This window comes from Myotis daubentonii, chromosome 1 (genome assembly GCF_963259705.1).
Source record: "Myotis daubentonii chromosome 1, mMyoDau2.1, whole genome shotgun sequence".
In the NCBI taxonomy this organism is placed as follows: Eukaryota; Metazoa; Chordata; class Mammalia; order Chiroptera; family Vespertilionidae; genus Myotis; species Myotis daubentonii.
The window spans coordinates 215,812,219-215,834,499 of NC_081840.1; the positions used below are offsets into that span (position 1 = coordinate 215,812,219).

At 43.6% G+C, this 22,281-nt stretch overlaps 1 protein-coding gene across 1 annotated transcript in view; it reads right to left on the reverse strand.

The window, feature by feature from the left end:
- The window catches only part of LOC132241458 (zinc finger protein 217-like), a 38,020-nt gene extending 37,013 nt beyond the window's left edge, over positions 1-1,007 (reverse strand). Inside the window, 2 exon segments of the mRNA XM_059710249.1 lie at positions 429-496; positions 909-1,007. Coding sequence (XP_059566232.1) covers positions 429-496; positions 909-1,007 — 167 coding nt within the window.
- Between the last annotated feature and the right edge of the window lie 21,274 nt (positions 1,008-22,281).

Genomic DNA, 22,281 nt, shown 5'->3' on the forward strand with positions numbered 1-22,281 from the left:
AGAGGAAAGAGAAAACAAAAAGTATTTATATCATTATAAGTCATATACTGCCTTCATTTCAATGATTTATTGAATGTAGTAAGTAAACTAATCTATTAACACTTTCACTCTTTTCTTTTTTCTTAGTCATTTCCACCATTAAATTTCCTCATTTTGAACAGTGTAATCAAAATTTCAATCAGTGACTTGTTCTTAGAAATTGGAAAATATGTTTTCTCCCACTACCAGCGCTTCAGTTCTTCCACATAGTCTGCCATGCACATACAGTCATTGAGCTGGCATCTTTTGGGAAGGTTTTAGTTAATTACAAAATACCTACTAATGATTGGATTACAATGAGAAGAGGTAACATGGAACAGGCTTAACTATAAGAAAAAAATTTGGAAATTTTTAGCCCATGTCTGGAAGAAGGTCCCAATTGTCCTTACCTGAGACCAAAGGACACTGGTGCCAATTCTTCCAATAAGGTGATTTTGGCCTGGGTAGTTCTCTTAACCTAATGGGGTATCTGTTTTATCATTAATGAAAGAACAAGACTGAATTAGCTAACCTCTAAAGTCCTTCCAGTTCTAATGTTCTATGTTTCTATGAATATTAATAACAGCCATCAAAATCTATCAGCTTTGGTGGTACATGTTGTCAAGAGCTAGTGATACAGACACTGATATTGATGATGACGATGATGGTTATGATAATGAATAATATCATTGAGTGCCATATGTCTGCAGTAATTACCTCCTTCGATTCTCTAATTGTTCTGTTAGACCAATATTATTGCCTTCCATATTATAAATCAGAAAGTTGAGGCCCAGGTAATCTAACTAATGTGCCCAATACTGTAAAGCCCTATGCCAAAATCAATTACTTTAAATACTAGGCTGTATGGAAAAAATATTATCAGTGCTCACCAGTATCTCATTTTTCTCTGTGCTGTGAACAAATATGACTGCATTTTCATCCGCTTGAAGATCATTAGGGCCATGTGATTTGCTCTGTTCAATGTCCATGAGCAGAATTTACATATATATTTTTTGGACCAACGCATGGAAAGCCAGCTATGATCATTCAGGTGCTTCTTTCTCTGAAGTGCCCACCAAGGAGGCCCCATGCTCCAAATGCTGTTGTTCCAAGATGGTAGTACTCCCCCATATTCTGAATCACTGAGTTGCTGCTTAATCTTGTTAATCTTGTTTCCTATCTGGATACAGGTTTTTGCTTGAATAAATTATAAATGTTGATTGTTTAATCCACTAAAATTTTGTTACCAAAAAGGTAACATATCCTGTTATGGCATAATCAAGAAATTTCCCCTTCTATGCATGCTAGGGACATGGATCTCTCCATGTTTTTCATATTATCAGTTATATCAGTATTTTCTGACATTATCAGTCACCTGGTAGGCAGCATTAGCTGTCTCTGCAGTCCACAATGGTGGCAGAGTAGGTGGATGTTACACCCACCTCCTCCCACCCCAAACTGAAAGTAATAACTAAAATATAGAGCAATCAACCTGAATAACCAACTGAAGACTTGCTGAAGACGAGTCTTACGGTGAAGAATTTATAGAAGAAAGACACATCAGGACTGGTAGGAAGGGCAGGGACGCAAAAAGGGCTGGCCCTACTCTCACCAGTGGCACCTGAGGTTCTAGAGGGATATCTCAGCTGGGAGGAGTTCCCCTGATAAGCGTGGGATCTCAAGCCCAAGCCAGGCTCCCCAGCTCAGAGCACCAGAGATTGGAAGAGGTGCTCACATCCGGTGTGAAAAGCAGCGAGGGTTCTGTCTGCCAGGGAGAGACAGAGAGTCTACCAGAAACTCAGGCACCCTTTTGAAAGGCCAACACACCATATCTCTTTTGCAACTATTTCTCTGGGCTCTGGCGAAGGGAAGGCGGAGCAGACTAGAGTTGTGCGAGTAGAGACTGGGGTTTGTGGCTCTGGGGAGAGAGTTGAGGGGACAACTCTCAGGACCCCCTGTGCTGAGTCACTCTACTGCACCACAGACACCATCTTTCTTGGTGGGAGCACACCCCTCTGTGCAGCATCAGACTGGGGGAAAGCAATGACCCACCCTCTGGTTTCCCTGTGGACCGGGGAAGCTGGGAGCTTTGGCCATGCTAAGGAGTCAGCCGCCTGGGTTGACGTGTAGAGGTCTGGACAGACTCAAGGGGTGTCAGTGACTAAGTACGTGGTTTAGGGGCTGTTCCTCCCACTTTCTGTGATCCTGACTGGAGCCTCCTCCTCTGGTAGGTATTCTAGCCCCACTCTCCAAGCCCCCGGTGCCCCCCCCCTCCCTTGACTCGGTCTATCCTGCTGAATTCTGGGAAGAATCCAAGGCGGACTGAGTGGTGGCTCTCTGGGGCGGGGACACACCTATCAACTTTCCCCAAACCTGATCTGCTCCTCACATGTGCTTGTGTGTGTTGTGGGAAAAATATGTATATTTTTGGGGAGTTAGCCCCAGTTAGCTGACACTAAAAAATGGGACTATATAGACCCCATGTCACTTTGAGTTTTTACTAATTATAATTACTGTAATGATACTAGATTTATTAAAAAAGTACTCAATTTTCAAATTTCAAACTCCTGTCATACTTATTCATACCTCTCAGTTGATTAATGATTCTAAAATGACAACACAAATAAAAATGAATTTTTATATTCTGTTTATATCATTAATGCAAATCTAATTAAATATCTACTAATTAATGCAACTCCTTCTAGGAAAGTTAATACTTTGGAGAACGTCCATAGAAGATGAGTCAGTGAGTCTGAAATATGTGCATGTATGTTTTTGAACTGTGTGGGAAAATTCTTGGTACAAAAATATAGCTGTTTCTTTTGTTTGAGAATTATTACATTGATGACATCTGTATGTGTCTTATACCATGTCATCCAGTGAACATTTATAAAATAATGCGTAGCTAGCTGTCTGCTAAAAGTGAGTGATATAAAAAGCATTGTTACACAGACCCTTGAGTCAAAAGCCCATTTTTAAAATTACTGTTATAATTCATTTAAACCTCTAATTTTAGTGGAACCTTTTCAGTGAAATTCAGAGAAGTTGGTTATTATGTGTTATGGTGTATATTAGGGTGCTCTTTAGATTTCTACTTATTTCCACATGAGGAGTATTTTCCCCCCTCTCCTCATCTTTGGGTTTGTAACATGCTTTTGTCTCCTGGGATTAGCAGCAGATGTGATACAAGCAGAGGCTTGAAATGTGCTGGGCTTTCTTTCTTGCATTTTGCCTCTACTCTAAAAACATGCTGAGCAGCCTGATAATCCCAGAAAAACAAAGGCACTTAAAGTAGACCTCAGCTGACCCCATGGCGTGAAACTAACATAGCCAAAGCCAGGCGAGGTCAGCAGAGGTGAACCAGCAGATCAGCAGTTTAAAGCAATGACACCCCAGCTGGATTGATAAGCAAATGTATAGGAATAAATGCTTTTCCTGGGAAGCATCTCAATTGGGATGGTTTGCTAAAGAACAATAACTGACAGACACAAAGGAATCTGTGATTTATAGTGATTCTAACCCTGGATCCATTTTTTTAAGATCTATATTTTCAAGTACTTATTTACAAGGTTGTAAATACTAGTATATGTGTCCTCTGTTTTAAGGAAACCATAAAGAGTAGTAGTATGGCTGTGGTTTTTCATCATTTAACTTTGATTTAAGAGCCAGGTGACAAAGGCAGAAACACAATGAAGACATCAATGTATAAATGTGATAAGGTGAAGAATTCTAGTCAGCAAAATTTATCCATCACAGTTTCTTAAGGGATTACAAAAGTGATAGGCAACTTATTCTCCTTCAAGGGCTCTGTGTGTACCCTTGCGTGGTTAGCTAGGGTACATAAACACGGAAGGCAGTGATGGAGTGGTTTCCTGATTTAAAAAAAAAAGTATGTTTCTGTATTCAAGGGTATTTATTTAGAGTTGTGGTTGTTTTTCATGTTGAGTTGGCTGCAAGAATTACAAATAGGCAATATTCATATAGAACCTCAAGAGAGAAACTCGCTCTCCTACAGTTAAAATTGTTAATAAGTCATTATTGCCTCCTTAAAATAAAGCACACTACTCATTTTATATACATTTAATGTATACAGCAATACCTTACACAATGTTGGTGCATTGTGCATGCACAATAAATAGTGTCATGTGATTAAAACAAGAATGAAACATACATATATCGTGAATGAAAAGTGAAATGTTCAGGGGTCTACTCATCTGTCCTGAATGACAGTGATAGTGTTGCAGGAGGAATTTATGGGCCAGATTTCCCAGACTCGAGTGGCAATGAGGTTCTTGAGATATCCTCAGAAAATGAATTTCCTAAGATTCACATGGGAAGATGGATGTGGAAGAAGAAGGTTTTATTGGTGTGGAGTTACATGTCTCATTGTCCAATGTCCCATCTCCCCAAAGCCAGTCCTAAAAGAGGGCAGCTCTGAGTTCAGCACAGCCAGAAGGAGGGACAGTGTCCAGAGCTTCCATTCCATGTTGCAGAGGACCTGGCGCATGTGTGAGAGAGAAAAGAAAGACCTCACTTCTTTGTATAGAAGTTTAAATATTCAGATTTAGTGTGCTTGTAATGGCCACACCCATTTGTTCCAGCAGACAGATAGGCACCTTCCCATGTCACTCAGACCTTACTGGGCCTGCTTCTGGGACTTGAAGAGTGTTAAATGCAGCCTTTTGGAAAAGCTGCATAAATGGCATGCTTATATTATATTGTTATTTTCTCTCCCCTTTCACTCCTTTCCTGTTAAATAATAACCAGGTTGTGACAACAGCATGAGTAGCACTAATAGTTAACACATTAGAATTTGCTGAGTCAATGGCTTACTCAATGAGAAATGTGTTCTTCGTTTCTACATGTTGAAGTCACAGACCCACTTTTTGGGTTAGGGTGATTTGCATGAACATGCAGAGAGTAAGTTAGAGTGAAGGGAAATAGTTTGATCAATCTCAATAAATGTATTGAAGACAACTGTGAACTAATATTGTATTGGGTGAGCTGTTACGAGATACTATCATCTACCTCCACAACCCAGAAAAATAGTGTACCATGGGAAAAAGTGTGTACAAAAAAAATTTGACTTCCAAGGTAGAAAACAGAAATTGCTGACCATGCTTCTGGAAAAGAAGACCATTGTCTGTAACTCTTTATTTCTAGGTATTAATCAAGGATCAGAGTAAAATTTTCCAGAAACTGTGTTTTTAGTGGAAATACAATAGCTCAGATTCATTGTATCTCCCTTTTTTTTGACTACACAAAGTTGAACAAAATCTTGTTTTGTTCTAGGGGAAATGTATCCTGTAATATATAAATGGATGTCCTTAATTATCCTTAATTATGCTCCAATGTTAACCCCCCTCGGTGAAGCCAGGTGACTTTATTTCCAGGTTACTTAGTGAAACCATGACAAAAAAATCTTATTATTGCATCGACTGTGGTAAAACATTATAAATAATTTATACTTTTATAGATTTCACTATATTAAAACTGACCAGCAAGTCCATCACATTAATTAATTTATAACATGCTTAAGTCAGAATTTGCATCTAGGCATCAATAATTTCCTAAAAGGGGAATTAAATGGTAGAAAATTTTCTTAAAAGTCAACATCTTTTCCCTAGAACCCACGTCTCAGGAGGGAGTCTAGAGAGGAAGCAAAGGAAAGGTGATGGGCCTTGATGCAAAAAAATTCTGAGATAAAGGTTTTGAGTGAATCCCCCTTGAACAGCATGATGCTGAACTCTGGAGCTTTTTATAGCGTTCATTCTTCTCTCTCTTTCTATGGGAAATCATTATAGAGGGCCACACACACAAAAAAGGAAAATCTTCAAATGCCTCCATTCCCCATAATTTTATACCATTATGTTTTGCATATTAATCTAAATTCTTAGGTATCCTTTCACTCTTCCTGAACTGTGCTTAAACTTAGCCTTCCTGGGTTTTGTTTCTTTTAGGGTTTTTTGTTTTTTGGGTTTCTTTTGTCTTTGTTCTTTGTTGTCTTTGTCTTTGTCAAAATGGGTCAGGGGTCTTTTAGGGTTTTTATCCACCTTTCATCAATGATATACCCACTGCTTTACATATATATGGCAGAGGAATCTTAAGATATATAGATAGATAATGGATGATAGATGATAGATGGATAGATGATAGATAGATAGATAGATAGATAGATAGATAGATAGATAGATAGATAGATAGATAGAATCTTGCTGGTGGGAGAAGAGAGGATAATAGAAATAGCATGCATACTGGTCAATCATATAGTGAGAACAGAAAAGGCAGAGAAGTAAATGCAAGTTAGACTTGTATATGCACACCATGGAAGTCAAGAATTTAGGGCTCATACTAAGGATTGAAGAAAAAAAGTGACAAAGGAGTCTTCAGAAACAAACTGCTATGCGCTTTAGTGCTTGCAGTTTAAAAAAGAACACCTTATTCTAGGGAGAATGCCTCTTCTTCCAATACAGCTACCTGCTACATTGTTAATTTTAGCCCCTACAGTGATCAAGATCTTTTCTGAGACCAGCCCAAGTGAGAAAAAATGGCAAAAAGGTACAAAACATCCTGTGATATTTTGAGGTAATGTTTGGTGGAATTGGTTTGTTTGTTTTTTTCATAATCTTTTTTATTTTTTTAAATATATTTTTATTGATTTCAGAGAGAAAGGAAGAGGGAGAGAGAGATAGAAACATCAATGATGAGAGAGAGTCATTGATTGGCTGCCTCCTGCACGCCCCCCACTAGGGATTGAGCCCACAACCCGGGCATGCGCCCTTGACCAGAATCGAACCTGAGACCCTTCATCCGCAGGCCAATGCTCTATCCACCGAGGCAAACCGGCTAGGGCTGATAGAATCATTTTAAGGCCTTCAAAGAAATACACCATGATGTCCCTGCTCTCTGTAGTAGATGGGCCCCCAATAAAACGGAGAAAATGAATCAGTACAAATGTACATTGTCAAAGTAAATAGCAGGTTACGTTTGATAATGATAACACTGAAGAGCTGGAATAGACTACTGTTTCTACTCCAAGCCTTTCATTTATCACTGTTCTCCATTTATTAAGTCACTTAACATGCACTTACTGAGGCTCGCTATGTGGAAAACACAGGGCAATGCACGGAGAAGGCAGATATGAGAAAAAAACTAAGCCCTGTACGGACATGAGTGACATCACAGACAAAGAAAACAGACAAGGAAGTGGTGAGTACAGCACTGTTCCCTGAGAGCCAGAGCAGAGGTGCCCAGTGTAATGTGGGGAAGGGAGAATATCAGCATGAAAGGTCAAGGAATGTCTCAGTGCAGATGAGAGTTCAGGCGGATTTTAAAGGCTGAGTTAGAGTTCAGCAAGAAGATGAGGTGAAACGGAGCAGTAGTCAGCGGTGATGACAGCGTGAATTTAACCCGGGATGGTTAAGCAACTCAGTATTCTCAAGCACAGCACAGCTGTTTGGACCTCTCACGCAGTTTTATGTCTTCTATCCTACAATTACCTAGTAACGTTAAACGGTGTGGGCAATTCAGGCAGATATTAAATTAAATGGATAATGAATGAAACTAGCACTATATTCATATACATTTTTATTTCTCTCCCTGTGAATAGGAGGCATAAAATCTATTCTTTCACACAATTCCTTTTTTAAAATTAAAAAAATATCAATTACAGTGGACATACCATATTATATTAGTCCAGGTGCACAAAATAATGATTAGACATTTATGTAACTTACTAAGTGGTCACGCTGATAGATCTGGTACCTGACACCATACATATGCTGTACGTATAGTTACTACACTATAACTGACTACATAGTGTAAATTCCCTAGGCTGTACTTTACAGCCCCATAATAATTCTTTTTTTTTCTCTCTCCCTTAGACAACCCATTCTGACAGAACTGAACCAGTTGTTTTTCTCATTGCCCTTGTGCCAGACCAGAGCGAAAGCAACATCTGACTCATCAGATAGGGATAACTTAAGAGAACAAAGAAAGTGTTTTTCCACAAAAAAACAAAAAACAAAACCAAAATACAGTGCAACAGATAACACTGAGCCAGAGCTGTGCATCATTGTCTTGACCTAAAATCTGCAGAATGTATTTTTTCTTCCTCATGACTATGAAAATAAATAAATGAATTATTGTATAACTAGATGACTGCTTTCTTCTATCTAGATTTGAGTCTAGAATTGCAACTTTTAAATGAGTACTTTGAATTAAATAACCCTATATGCTCTCACAGAAGCAGCTGTACATTTTGCTTCCTAAGGGATTCTTAGTACTGTAAAGGGCACGAGCAAATCATTATCGATATCCCCATAAGTTTTTTTGTACAACATTTCCGAGATGTGTTGGCTGGTACAGGATTGGCTTTGATTATACTTGGAATGAAAGCACCAATACAGATTTAGAAAGTGCTGACATGGTATCCTTGGCTTATATATCTATAACCAGTCTGTTTCCAATTTTGCAAGAAGGTCTAGCTGGCAGTGTTAGCATTTTTCAAAAGTTGAATGCAATAGGAAATAACCTTAGGCTTAATAGGCTTGTTTTGCTAACAATGAGATATTTTTTTCTATGAAAATTATTGATTCATTTTAAAATTCCACCCATAGATGGCCTTGTCAAGGTTGTTTACTGTATGAAAATAGAATCAACACTCAACAATTGACACTAATGTAGAGGGGGTATTTCTATAGATAAGCCAAACATGCAGAGAGCTAGCATAGCTATTTACTTCCTGTTTGTAAATATACATTTTTTTCTTTTACCTTACATATATTTTTAAACCAACCCCTTTTCAACAGCATGACCTAATTACAATAAGTCCTGACTATGTCAAAAGCTACCACTTCTTTTTTTACACACCAGTTTCAGAAGCTTTGGTTGCTAGAAATAGAAGTTCATTTGAGCTTCACCCCAATAAATTGAGGTTTGTGGGAAGTCTTCAGGACACTAAATGGTAAGAGAACTTAATTGGCTCTTTGAGATAAAGAACTTGACTCCAGAAAATGACCAGCAAATGAGGCAGCTATTCTCTTGCTTTGTCTTTGGCAACAACATACTTGTCTTTCTCTATGCCTCCTCCTTTCTCCTGCTGCCCCTCTGCAAGCCTTGTCTGTATAGCTCCCAGTTCATGTGGTCACAATTTCTCGTCTACCTTTATTGGGTGGTATCTGTTTGCTCTTGTTTCCAAGATATTGTGAATTATTCACCGCAGTCTTTGCATATTCATCTAATAATCTAAAAGTTCTAGCTAGAGAATAGGGATACCAGGGATAGACATCAGATACTTTTCTGGGTGATATGCCTGGAGCAGACTTAAGTATACCGAATTGGATCATTTCATGTGTGTGTGTGTGTGTGTGTGTTTTTTAATTTGATTCATAGTAACATTGTGAAAGGATTCATAATTGATTTTAAAACAAGAAAGCACTTTCTAAAGTTCAGAATAAGAGTTAACTAAAATGCTATGATTATCATGCAAGAAAAATAATATGATGTGAGAAACCAATTTAGTATGAGTAAAGCATCGTATGTAGTGTTCTGCTTATATAGTTTTGAACAAATGTTGACTCCGATTGCTGAATTAATTTACCTTACCAATGTATAATACTAACAATTGGTATCACTATAAAATTATTTTTAAATTGTTAAAAATGATTGAAAAACTTGGGCTTTGCGTGATTCTTTTTGTTTGAGTAATAAGCTTTTAAAATGTCAAACAATCACTGATATTCTGCAAATGAATCATTGAAAAATGTTTTTCTGAATCTAAATATGCTAAAATTTAGATTAAGTTCATTGATAAACTGAGAGCTCATTTGATATTGTTTAGAAAGATATGCATGTTTGTTATAAATATATACAGATATAAGTGCATTTTCTCTGAGGGGGATTTTAATTGAGCATTCTAGCATGAATACATTCGGAATGAACAGAATGTGATGGAAATTAGTTATCCATAAATGCTTTCTTAGAAATAGACCAGTCTCATATGTAATGCCAAAATCAGCATACAACTATTCCATTCGATATCACTTATGGGCAATCATTTTGGGGACTCCAAGTAGGTTTATATTTCTGAGAAAGTAACACAGAAACATAGTAATAGCAGTGCTGCCTCTATGTCATAAAGGCACAGGAGAGCACCCAACATCCATTCTTGTGTATGTCTTTCACCAGCTGCCTTTATCATGTTTAGCCAGAGCCAAGGTTAGTGGCTCCCTGACATAAGCACAGAAGGTCTTAAACAAAGCAAATACTTTTGCTACCTCAAAGAAGGAAACTTTACACTATGCAAAGTAGCTCAGGGCAATGTCCTGAACCGTGTGATTAGTCAATGGATGTTTATTTTGATAGAATAATGACTGTATCAATTTCCTGGAAAACGTGAAAGCAGTGCTCAGCAAGAAAGCTGTCAAATTATATTGCCACGTGCACTCCATTGTCCCTGATAATGATATCTGGATAAAAACCTAGTGAGAAAGTCAGTGTGTGTGTGTGTGTGTGTGTGTGTGTGTGTGTGTGTGTGTGTGTGTGTGTGTGTTAAGTCTAAGCTTCCCTTGAATTACAAATTATTACTTTTCTCAACAAAACTATGATGGTTGCTTTCAATTTTTGCTGTGAAACAGCAGTTCCCAATGCCAAATTGACAATTAAGAGCATTGTAGGAACCTTCTACAGGTCTTGCAGAAAAATAGTATAGATTTGTTCAGAAGGAGTTTTTAGAGGTATTATAAAGAGCCCCTTAGAACATTCAAGACTCCTGGCAAATCTCCCTGATATTGATGAGCACTGACCCATTACTCTCCTGAATGGCAGGAAGGCTGTTCCAGTCATCTTTTTCTTTTCTATCCTAGAAACTGGAAATGTACAAGCATATTTGCTAGAATCAGAATAACTTGCCCTTCCATTGATGAATGCCTACAAAGCTACTATAGCTACCATTGAATGCAATACTAATGGCTAAATTCCTTCTCAAGCAATTTCAATATTTTCATTCATCTCAATATACAGGGATTTTGCCCCTGCCATCCTATTTGACTTTGCACAGTTTAATTAAAGTCAGAAATTTTAATGTCGTAAACAAGTAAATTTCAAATTTCTCCCAAGTATTTCCAGTCAAATGACTTATCCTCTTGAACCAAAACCAATTAAGATTTGCTGAAAAATAACACCTAATATTTAGTGAATTAAAATAACCACTGTTCTAGGAGTTGGAAACCTGGGCACAGGGAGGATGGGGGAACAGCTTGCATTATCTTATAACTAGAAGCCTGGTGTCCCTCAGCCCGGCCTGCACCCTCTCACAATCCAGGACCCCTCAGGTAGGTCCCTAGGACTGGCCAGCGATCAGGGCCTATCAGGGCTTTCCTTCCCCCGGCTGCCAGCAGCTGGCCCCGCCCCCGCCCCCTGCTGCTGCCACTGCTTGCCATCTGTGAGGCACTGCTTCCCCCTGCCCCTCCACTGGTCACCTCCATCTGCGGGTGACAGGAATGGGGTGCGATCGCTTGGCTGGCCTGGGCCTCCCTCTTTGGGGTGATTGTGGAGCGCCCCCCCCTGCCCCACCCATCGATTGCCCCACCAGCCGATAGCCTGGGCCTCCCTCCGTGGGGCGATAGTTGGGCAATAGAGGGGCCTCCTGACCAATAGCATTGCACCGGCCTTGGTTGGCCTGGAGCCAGTGTGTGTCATAGTGTGGTCATCTGGAAGGTTGTCCAGACGGTCATTCTGCTGTTTGGTCAATTGGTATATTATGCTTTTACTATTAGAGATTTTTGTTGGGCTGATGGACTAGGTGCTGGCTGGTCTAGCTTGGCCATTTCTGCTTGAAGAGAGCTCTCACCCGCCAGCATACTGGCCCAAGTTTGTTCCTCTGGAATCTCCTCGGGTCTCCAAGATACTGAGCAGGAGTATCTCTGTCCTTCTGAGTCCTAGGAAGCAGTGCGACATTACTTCCTGCAAATTCAAGTGCCTGAAGCAAGTCAGAAGGGCAAGCCAGCTTGAAGTGGAGGAGAAACAGATGATCTCATGACAGGAGGAACTTTAGAGTCACATTCTGAATGATGCAGATGTGGGGAAGAACAAGGAATCTGGGCCATTCTTGTGATTTACCATGACTCTCATATCTTCAAAGGATCTTTTCAGTGTAGAAAGTAGCAAAGCACTCAAACTCAAAAGGAAAGTGGAAAAGCAATTTTAAAGAACAGCTTCTCAGAGGGTAAGTTCAGCATATGATAACTAGAAGCCCATGTGAAATCCCCCAAAATGATTATTATTATGATGATGACTCTTTCAGTTGTGCTGGGCAACTTTGGCCAACTCATAACCTCTCAAAGATTTTGTTTTCTTCTTAACCATATGGAAAATTGGTACTTGATCCAATATGAGTCTGAGAAATTTCTAGGCAAGTGAGAATACATACATGAATAATCCTATATAATAAAACCCTAATATGCAATCGACAGAACGGCAGAACGACCAGGGGAAAGACTGGTTACTATGATGTGCAATGGCCACTAGGCTGCAGATGCTCAATGCAGGAGCTGCCACCCACCAGGCATCTGCCGCCCCCCGCCCCAACCCCCCAGAGGGAGGCGACTAGCAGTGGCAATTGGGGGGCGGGGCTGGCCGGCAGGCAGTGCCAGGCCACTAGACAAGGTAGGTGCCAGTGGGGACCCCTGATCACCCACCTGCCAGTTGCCCCACAGATGGCCCTAATCACTGGCCAGGCCTAGGGATCCTACCCTATATGTTGGGAATAGTCTCTTAGATTTAAAAATTAAAACCTGGCAAGGCTACTCAAACACTGAAAAAACAGGATGATGCAGCGATTACATGCATGGACTCTGGCTTGCACATTTTGTGGTCAGCCCTGATTCTGACACTTATAACTGTGTGACAAAGCCAATTACTTAACTTCTCTCTGCTTCAGTTTTTCCACCCATAAGATGGGGAAAATGGTACTACTGCCGCTGAAGGATCATATTAGGTACTACATTTTATAATCAGGGCAAAAAAATGTAGCTGCCCACACAACAGCAAGATGCCTTTCACCTGTATGAAAAGTATGGTCACTGGTGCATGCAGTGTCCCAGATTGTGAGAGGGTTGTCCAACTTCCAGTTTAGGCCTGACATCTCCCAAGGGGTCCTGGGGTCCTGGGTTGTGAGATGATGCAGGCTGGGCTGAGCCCCCCCCCCCCCCCACACACACACCCCTGTGTACGAATTTTGTGCACCAGGCCTTTAGTGGGTGTCATAAATATTAGAAGTCCAGGGCAAGGACACATTTAGTCTACATGATGAAATACAGGAAGCAAAATTTAGAACATAAATGATTAGTGATAAATAATGCCTCCTATAGCAAAGTCCTGCAAACAGCAGAGGTGGTGAAATTTGCCTTTTAGAGTGAGGACCAGATTCTGAGACTTCTTGTCCTGCTGGGTTCCCATTGTGAGTGCCCTGGTGCTCACCTATCAGGCCTCCCTTAGATAGTGACTAGAAAGGAGTCCACAAATTCCCAGTTTGCTACTGGGAAAAATTGTGACAGCGCAGAAGGACTTGTTAGTGATTTAGCACTCATTCCATGGCAAAGACAATACTGTGGAGCTCAAACTTGCTTTTTTGCAGGAGAGCAATATTTTACCCTTTATGATATTTTCTTAACAAGCACATTTTTAAAAAATGTGGAACATAGCATGGGTGACACAAGTCACAAAATCTGAAGCTAGTGGAGTTACTCTCTAATACAATGTATACTTTCTTTTTTTTATCCTCTAGATGGAAATTTTATTTTATTTTTTTTTAATTAAATCTTTATTGTTCAGATTATTACATTTGTTCCTCTTTTTTCCCCCCATAACTCCCCTCCTCCCAGTTCCCGCCCCACCCTCCGCCCTCACTCCCCACCCACTGTCCTCATCCATAGGTGCACGATTTTTGTCCAGTCTCTTCCCACATCTCCCACACCCCTTTCCCCCCCAAGAATAGTCAGTCCATTCCCTTTCTATGTCCCTGATTCTATTATAATCAACAGTTCATTCTGTTCATCAGATTATTTATTCACTTGATTCTTAGATTCACTTTTGATAGATGCATATTTGTTGTTCATAATTTGTATCTTTACCTTTTTCTTCCTCTTCCTCTTCTTAAAGGATACCTTTCAGCATTTCATATAATCCTGGTTTGGTGGTGATGAACTCCTTTAGCTTTTCCTTATCTGTGAAGCTCTTTATCTGACCTTCAGTTCTGAATGATAGCTTTGCTGGATAAAGTAATCTTGGTTGTAGGTTCTTGGTATTCATCACTTTGAATATTTCTTGCCACTCCCTTCTGGCCTGCAAAGTTTCTGTTGAGAAATCAGCTGACAGTCGTATGGGTATTCCCTTGAAGGTAACTGAGTTTCTTTCTCTTGCTGTTTTTAAGATTCTCTCTTTATCTTTTGCTCTTGGCATTTTAATTATGATGTGTCTTGGTGTGGTCCTCTTTGGATTCCTTTTGTTTGGGGTTCTCCGAGCTTCTTGGACCTGTAAGTCCATTTCTTTCACCAGGTGGGGGAAGTTTTCTGTCATTATTTCTTCAAATAGGTTTTCAATATCTTGGTCTCTCTCATCTTCTGGCACCCCTATAATTCTGATGTTGGTACGCTTGAAGCTGTCCCAGAGGCTCCTTACACTATCCTCGCATTTTTGGATTCTTTTTTCATTTTGCTTTTCCGGTTGGATGTTTTTTGCTTCCTCGCATTTCAAATCATTGACTTGATTCTTGCGCTCCTCTGGTCTGCTGTCGGGCGTCTGTATAATATTCGTTATTTCAGTCCGTGTATGCTTAATTTCTAGTTGGTTCCCCAATATAAGATCGAGGGTCTTATTAGTTTTCGTGTAGATCTCATTAAGTTTATCGGCAGCTTCTAAACAGTTCTTGAGAGACCTTAAAAGTGTGGTTCTGAACTCTATATCTTCCATTGACAATTTTGTCCTGTTTCTTTGTCTCCGCATTTTGTTATGCTTCCTTGGTGCACCCCCTAGTGGTCTTTGTTCGAAGTCTTATAGTTAAATCTTGCTTTTTGTAGCTAATTCCAGGGAGGGTTTGACCTCCAGGCCAAGTGGCTATGAGAATCAGCTGTGTCAGCAGTGAGAGAACTTCTGTCCTCTAGGGAGGTACTAATCTAGCCTTTGCCTGAGGCTATCCGGCAAATGCCTCAGTGCAGGGCTTGGGCGGGGCGGGTCGCACAGGATCAACAGGGTGGGCCGGAGAGAGCAGTTATGGCAGCTCTCAGTCCTGTCCCCAGGGGCTCTGCCTGAGTCCCAGCACCCGCTGCAAAGCTCGGAGAGAAAGCTGCACTCGCTCTGACCGAAGCCAGACAGTCCCGCTTCTCCCGTTTGAGTCTGGGTCCCTAAAGACTCGCCTGGATCTGGAGCTCAGAGTCCTCGACTCCCTCCCGATTGAAAACGCCAACCGCGCCCTCCGCCGCCAGCCCGCTCCGCGCACTCCGCACCTCAGAATTTGACTTCAGCACTGCGCCTCCTCTGAGTGTCCGTGTGCGTTTCTCTTTCCTCCTAGTTGTAGGACTTCCACTCAGCCAGCGTTCCTGTGGTTCTGGGTGATGTCCCTTCCGTTTTTTGGTTTCACTTTTGAAGTAGTTGTTCAAAGCAGCAAACTCCGGCGTTAACCTATGCCGCCATCTTGGTTCTCTCTCCAATGTATACTTTCAAATTTAAATTATGCTTACATCAAACACTAATAATTGAAAAATACATACATACATACATATATATATATATATATATATTCTAGGGGCCCGGTGCACGAAATTCGAGCACTGGGTGTGTGTGTGTGGGGGGGGGAGTGTCCCTCAGCCCAGCCTGCCCCCTCTCACATACTGGGAGCCCTCAGGCGTTGACCCCCATCACCCTCCAATCGCAGGATCGGCCCCTTGCTCAGGCCTGACGCCTCTGACAGAGGTGTCAGGCCTGGGCAGGGGACCCTCATTTCCCCCCATCACTGGTTCTGCCCCCAGCCCAGGCCTGATGCCTCTGGCCCAGGCATCAGGCCTGGGCAGGGGACCCCCAGACCCCTCCGATTGCTGGCTCTGCCCCTTGCCCAGGTCTGATGCCTCAGCCAGAGGCGTAGACCCCCATCACCCTCTGATCACCTGATCGGCCCCTTGCCCAGGCCTGACGCCTCCGCCAGAGGTGTCAGGCTTGGACAGGGGACTCCCATTTCCCCCCGATCACTGGCTCTGGCCCCCGCCCAGGCCTGAGGCCTCTGGCCCAGGAATCATGCCTGGGCAGGGGACCCCCATCTCCCTCTGATCGCTTGCTCCACCCCCCGCCCAAGCCTGACGCCTCTGACCCAGGCTTCAGGCCTGGGCAAGGGGACCATCATATCCCCCCAATCCCCGGCTCCGCCCCCCACCCAGGCCTGATGCCTCGGCCAGAGGAGTTGACCCTCATCACCCTCCGATCACCAATCACCGGATCGGCCCCTTGACCAGGCCTGAGGCCTCCGGCAGAGGTGTCAGGCCTGGGCAGGGGACCCCCAGCTCCCCGCAGTTGCAGGCTCTGCCCCTGCCCAGGCCTAACGCCTCTGGCCGAGGCGTCCGGGCCTGGGCAGCGGGGACCCGCAGCTGCAGCGGCCCCGCGATCGTGGGCTCCGCTTTAGCCCAGGCAAGGGACCCCTAGCTCCCGGGACTGCCAGCTTCGACCGTGTCCAGCTCCCATCGCTGGCTCCACCCCTACTTCCTGCTATCACTGGCCAGGGCGGCAAAGGCTCCTGATTCTCCGATCATGGCTGGGGGGCAGGGCAAAGGCGGCCCCAGGGCCGCCTTTGCCCTGCCCCCCAGCTCTTAGCTCCCCCCTGGGTTTCTGATCACTGTCAGTGGCAGGGGGCTTCTTCCTGCTTTCCCTTTCGCCTCCCTGCATTGTGCCTACATATGCAAATTAACCGCCATCTTGTTGGCAGTTAACTGCCAATCTTAGTTGGCAGTTAACTGCCAATCTTAGTTGGCAGTTAATTCACATATAGCCCTGATTAGCCAATGAAAAGGGTATCGTCGTACGCCAATTACCATTTTTCTCTTTTATTAGTGTAGATATATATATATATATGTTTTTTCACTGAGAAGGAAATAAAGAGCCAGAAAAATCGCTGATTTAGTAGGACCCGGATGTCTGAACTCCAGCACAGAGCTCCTCCTGCTATTCTATTCTGTAAGATATTGTTGAATACATATAAAATTGTATGCTTTGCTTCAGTTTTTTGTGCGTTCCTGCCTGTGTGTCTGTGCTTTGTCTCTTCAGAGAAAAAAAAATTATATTTTTTGTTTTTGTTTTAATGCTCAACTAAACACTAGTCCATCATTCTCAGTCCCCACCCCCTTAAGAAAATAAGAAACTTTGGAACATAATGATTAGTTGAAAACATCCATTGAGGAAGTAAACTTGTAACATAATATGAATTGTCCCCAAGACCCCCGGGCTGTATTAAACATCTTTATGTTATTGCATAATGCAGAGTGAAATGAAGATAAAGCTTTGTTCACCTTAAGTTACTATTACTTTAAGGCAACTGGGAGATGAGTATTGGATAATTTTTAGTTTACCCTTTATTCATCTCCAATATATAGACATCATTTCTGTGAAAAAAATCATAATGGCACCATCTCCCATGTAATTTTACTTTTTAAAAAAATATAGAATAATATTTTGCAGTTACAAATTTTACCAGCTACATGCCTTTTCCATTATTGTCTAATACATTGATGAAAATAAATGCCCTGCAGTTCCAGCATCCATGGCTTTTTACCAAACAAGAATTTCCGCTGAGAAAGTTACTTAAAAGAGATGTGTTACTTTATTTTCCTGACAATGGAAGGCCTCTACAGGTCCAAAGCCACATACAATTATATACTACCGAGCAGAATAATAGAGCAGTGCACTAGGATAAATTTTGTGCCCACTTAATTGAAACACTTGGCAAGAAGCTGGGTGAGAGCAATGTATTTCAATCACTCTAAACAATGGGTAAATGAGACACATTCCTTCTAAAGGACACATTTTAGCTGTCTGGGAGCCTATTCACAGTCAGTTGTGCATGGTAGCATAAGTTCACCGCTCTGTTTCTTATAATTGGTCCATTTCAAGCTGTGCTCTGAAGTTGTTTATTCCAAAGAGCCTTAATATTAATAGAAAATAAAATGTTTTTAGATGTAGCACTAAATGTTTTTAAATTTAGATCAACATTTTTTCCAATCCATGTATATATATGTATATGTGTGTGTGTATGGGCCTTTTTGTCTATTTCCCTCTCTCTCTCTCTTTCTCTTTTTATATTTGTCTATCTATCATCTACTTGTCTATCCATCTATCTATCATCTATCTACCTACCTAATATGAATACATTTTATTAATTTTTTACTTTAAATCAAGTTGGTCTAAAATAAATATTTTCATTGTAATCTTCAGTTCAGTATTTATTTTTATTTTATTAAATCAACATATAATAATAGGTGTATGCCAACAATTCAAAGAGCAGTAGATATAAATTTATTTCAACAGCAATATCTATATATATAAAAGCCTAAGCAACCAGATGACTGACCAACCCGCCAGTAGCTATGACATGCACTGACCACCAGGGGGCAGATGCTCAATGCAGGAGCTGCCCCCTAATGATCAGTGTGATCCCACAGTGGGAGTGCCACTCAGCTGACAGATGGGTGCCAGACACCGGACTCAAGGCTGGTGAGTGCAGCTGCAGTAGCAAGAGCCTCTCCTGTGGACACTCCCCCTGTGAGCCTGAGTGGTGATGGCAGGCACAGTGGGGCCGGGATGAGCGGGTGTGGTGCTGCACCCAGCTTGGTCTTGGGTTCCATCCTGGCCACCTGCTGCTTCCTGCACTATTTCGTGGCCATATTTTTCTTCATGCTGTACGGGATCTACGTGGACAGAGGGCTGGAGCCTGAGGAGCTGGCAGGTAAGGCCAGGCTGTGGTGGGACAGAGGTCTACTGATCCCCGCAGGCCAGGCCGAGGGACCCCACTGGTGCACAAATCTGTGCACTGGGCCTCTAGTTCTTCAATAAATATCTTTTTATATTTCTAAGAAAAAGCCAACAACCTGTTGAAAGAGAAATAAGGAAAAGATAATTCATTCCTAAAGAAAGCCAAAAGAAAATAAAAGTAGAGAACACTTAGTTTGTGTTATAAGTAGAATGGCTATATAATTTATCACCTAAAACAAGATAATTTTGAGGCTGAAGAGGGAGTTATTAATAACTAAGCCAGAACCACAGACATACTCTTGATCTCTCCCAGGTAAGCTAAGTTACCCTGGTATTCACCCTATATACAGGGTGAATCAGGCAATCAATCCTATTCACATTTTTTAAATGATATGATATTGTTCAATATTTGTTGTTTTTTTAATTTTTTTGTTAATCCTCACTGAGGGTATTTTTCTATTGATTTTTAGGGAAGGTGGAAGAGAGAGAGGGAAAGACAGAGAGTGACATTGATGTGAGAAAAACACATCTATTGATTGCCTCCTGCACATGCCCCTTCCAGGGCCCAACGTACTTGCCCTTGATTGGAATAGAGCCCAGGACTCTTACTCCTATAGTTCTTTTCCTTTTAAAGTGTGCATTTATTAAGCCAGAAACTATCATCACATATATAGTCCTATGGAAATACAATGGTGATTGCAATAAAACACTCAGACCTTGAAGGTTCTGTTTTATGAGTTCATGTTTTGGAAAATTAATGGCAAAAATGAAATTTTTCTTCATGTTTTTATACTCTTTCAAGAGATAAATCATAAGCTACATATTTGGTGCAATGTGTGAATGAGCACAGTAATTTATCCATTCTGTTATTTTTTGGACTTCCCTTTGATGCAAAATAAATTAATTCTGTCATTTTAGCTACATTTATTCATAATGGCCATATTTTTCTTCTTAAATGAGAAATCTAAATTGGAATTCCAGGAACTACGGAATTGAATGTATTGCCTCAACACAAGCTCTTTTCTAGAAATGGGAGACATAGTAGAAACACAAATATAAGTTCCTCTAGTCTACTAGTGGGGAGAGACAAACAAACAAAAAAAATACTTGCATATTGGGGGGTGCTCGTGCTATCCTATACTAATAAAAGAGAAAAATGGTAATTGGCTTACAACGATACCTTTTTCATTGGCTAATCAGCAAGATATGCAAATTAACTGTCAACCAAGATGGCGGCCGGCAGCCAGGCAGCTGAGAATAGGAGGCTTGGTTGCCCCAGCGATGGAGAAAGTCAAGGATCCCCGCAGCTGCAGGGCTCTGAGATCCTGAAGCAACAACTCCAAAAGATACAATGTTTCAATTATAGAAGCTAAAAGATGGCGGTTAATTTGCATACTCAGGCTCCAAGCAGAGCGAAGGCTAACAGCCCTGAAGCAGCAGGGCAGAGAGGCCTCAGGGCCTGGGATCAGCAGAGTCGAGAGGCCTGCCGGCCCCGTGATCAGCGGAGCCGAGAGGCCTCCCGGCCCCGAGATCAGCGGAGCCCAGAGGCCTCCCGGCCCCAGTGATCAGTGGAGCCGAGAGGCCTCCCAGCCCCGGTGATCAGCGGAGTTGGAGGCCCCGCGATCAGCGGAGCTGAGAGGCCTCCTGGCCCCGGTGATCAGCGGAGCCGAGAGGCCTCCCGGCCCCGGTGATCAGCGGAGCCGAGAGGCCTCCCGGCCCCGGTGATCAGCGGAGCCCAGAGGCCTCCCGGCCCCGTGATCAGCGGAGCAGAGAGGCCTCCCGGCCCCGAGATCAGCGGAGCTGAGAGGCCTCCCAGCCCGAGATCAGCGGAGCCGAGAGGCCTCCCGGCCCGAGATCAGCGGAGCCCAGAGGCCTCCCGGCCCCGTGATCAGCGGAGCCCAGAGGCCTCCCGGCCCCGTGATCAGCGGAGCAGAGAGGCCTCCCGGCCCCGAGATCAGCGGAGCCGAGAGGCCTCCCGGCCCGAGATCAGCGGAGCCGAGAGGCCTCCTGGCCCGAGATCAGCGGAGCCCAGAGGCCTCCCGGCCCCGTGATCAGCGGAGCAGAGAGGCCTCCTGGCCCCGGTGATCAGCGGAGCCGAGAGGCCTCCCGGCCCCATTGATCAGCGGAGCCGAGAGGCCTCCCAGCCCCAGTGATCAGCGGAGTCGGAGGCCCCGGGATCAGCGGAGCCGAGAGGCCTCCCAGCCCCAGTGATCAGCGGATCCGAGAGGCCTCCCAGCCCCGGTGATCAGCGGAGCCGAGAGGCCTCCCGCCCCGGTGATCAGTGGAGCCGAGAGACCTCCCAGCCCCGGTGATCAGCGGAGCCGAGAGGCCTCCGGGCCCAGGTGATCAGCGGAGCCAAGAGGCCTCCCGGCCCCGGTGATCAGCGGAGCCGAGAGGCCTCCCGCCCCGGTGATCAGTGGAGCCGAGAGACCTCCGGGCCCCGGTGATCAGCGGAGCCGAGAGGCCTCCCAGCCCCGTGATCAGCGGAGTCCAGAGGCCTCCCGGCCCCGTGATCAGCGGAGACGGAGGCCTCCCGCCGCGGTGATCAGCGGAGCCAAGAGGCCTCCGGGCCAGGGATCAGGGGAGCCGAGAGGCGTCCTGGCCCTGGGATCAGCGGAGCAGCGAGGCTTCCCAGCACTGGGATCAGTGTGACAGGGTGCGGAGCCCCAACCCTCTGATCGGCCCTGCTCTGTGCATGACAGGAGTGGCGCTGCAACCTCCCTATGGACCCTGCCTTGAATGTGACAGGGGGTGGTGCCCCAACCCCCCAATCGGCCCTACCCTGAGCATGACTGAGGGTGGCATCGCAACCTCCCAATCCGCCCTGCTCTGTGCATGACAGGAGGCGGGGCCCCAACTCCCCAATGGGCCCTGCTCTGAGCCCGACCAGGGGTTACACCTAGGATTAGGCCTGCCCTCTGCCACCCGGGAGCAGGCCTAAACCAGCAGGTCCTTATCTCCTGATGGGTCCCAGACTGTGAGAGGGCACAGGCCAGGCTGAGGGACCTCCTCTCCCAACCCCGAGTGCACAAATTTTTGTGCACCAGGCCTCTAGTAGAAGAAATAAAAGGCCAGCTCAGGGAAATAAGGGGAATGGAGGAGATGTTGCTATAGTGTGCTATTTGGTATAGGAAGTCTGTGATTATGCAACACTGTGGATGAGGCCAAGGCAAGTGAGGGCGTGAGGACATGAGCCCTGTGCTTACCTGGCCTAGAGCATTCCAGTCCGAAGAAGTAACCTAGTAAAGGCTCTGC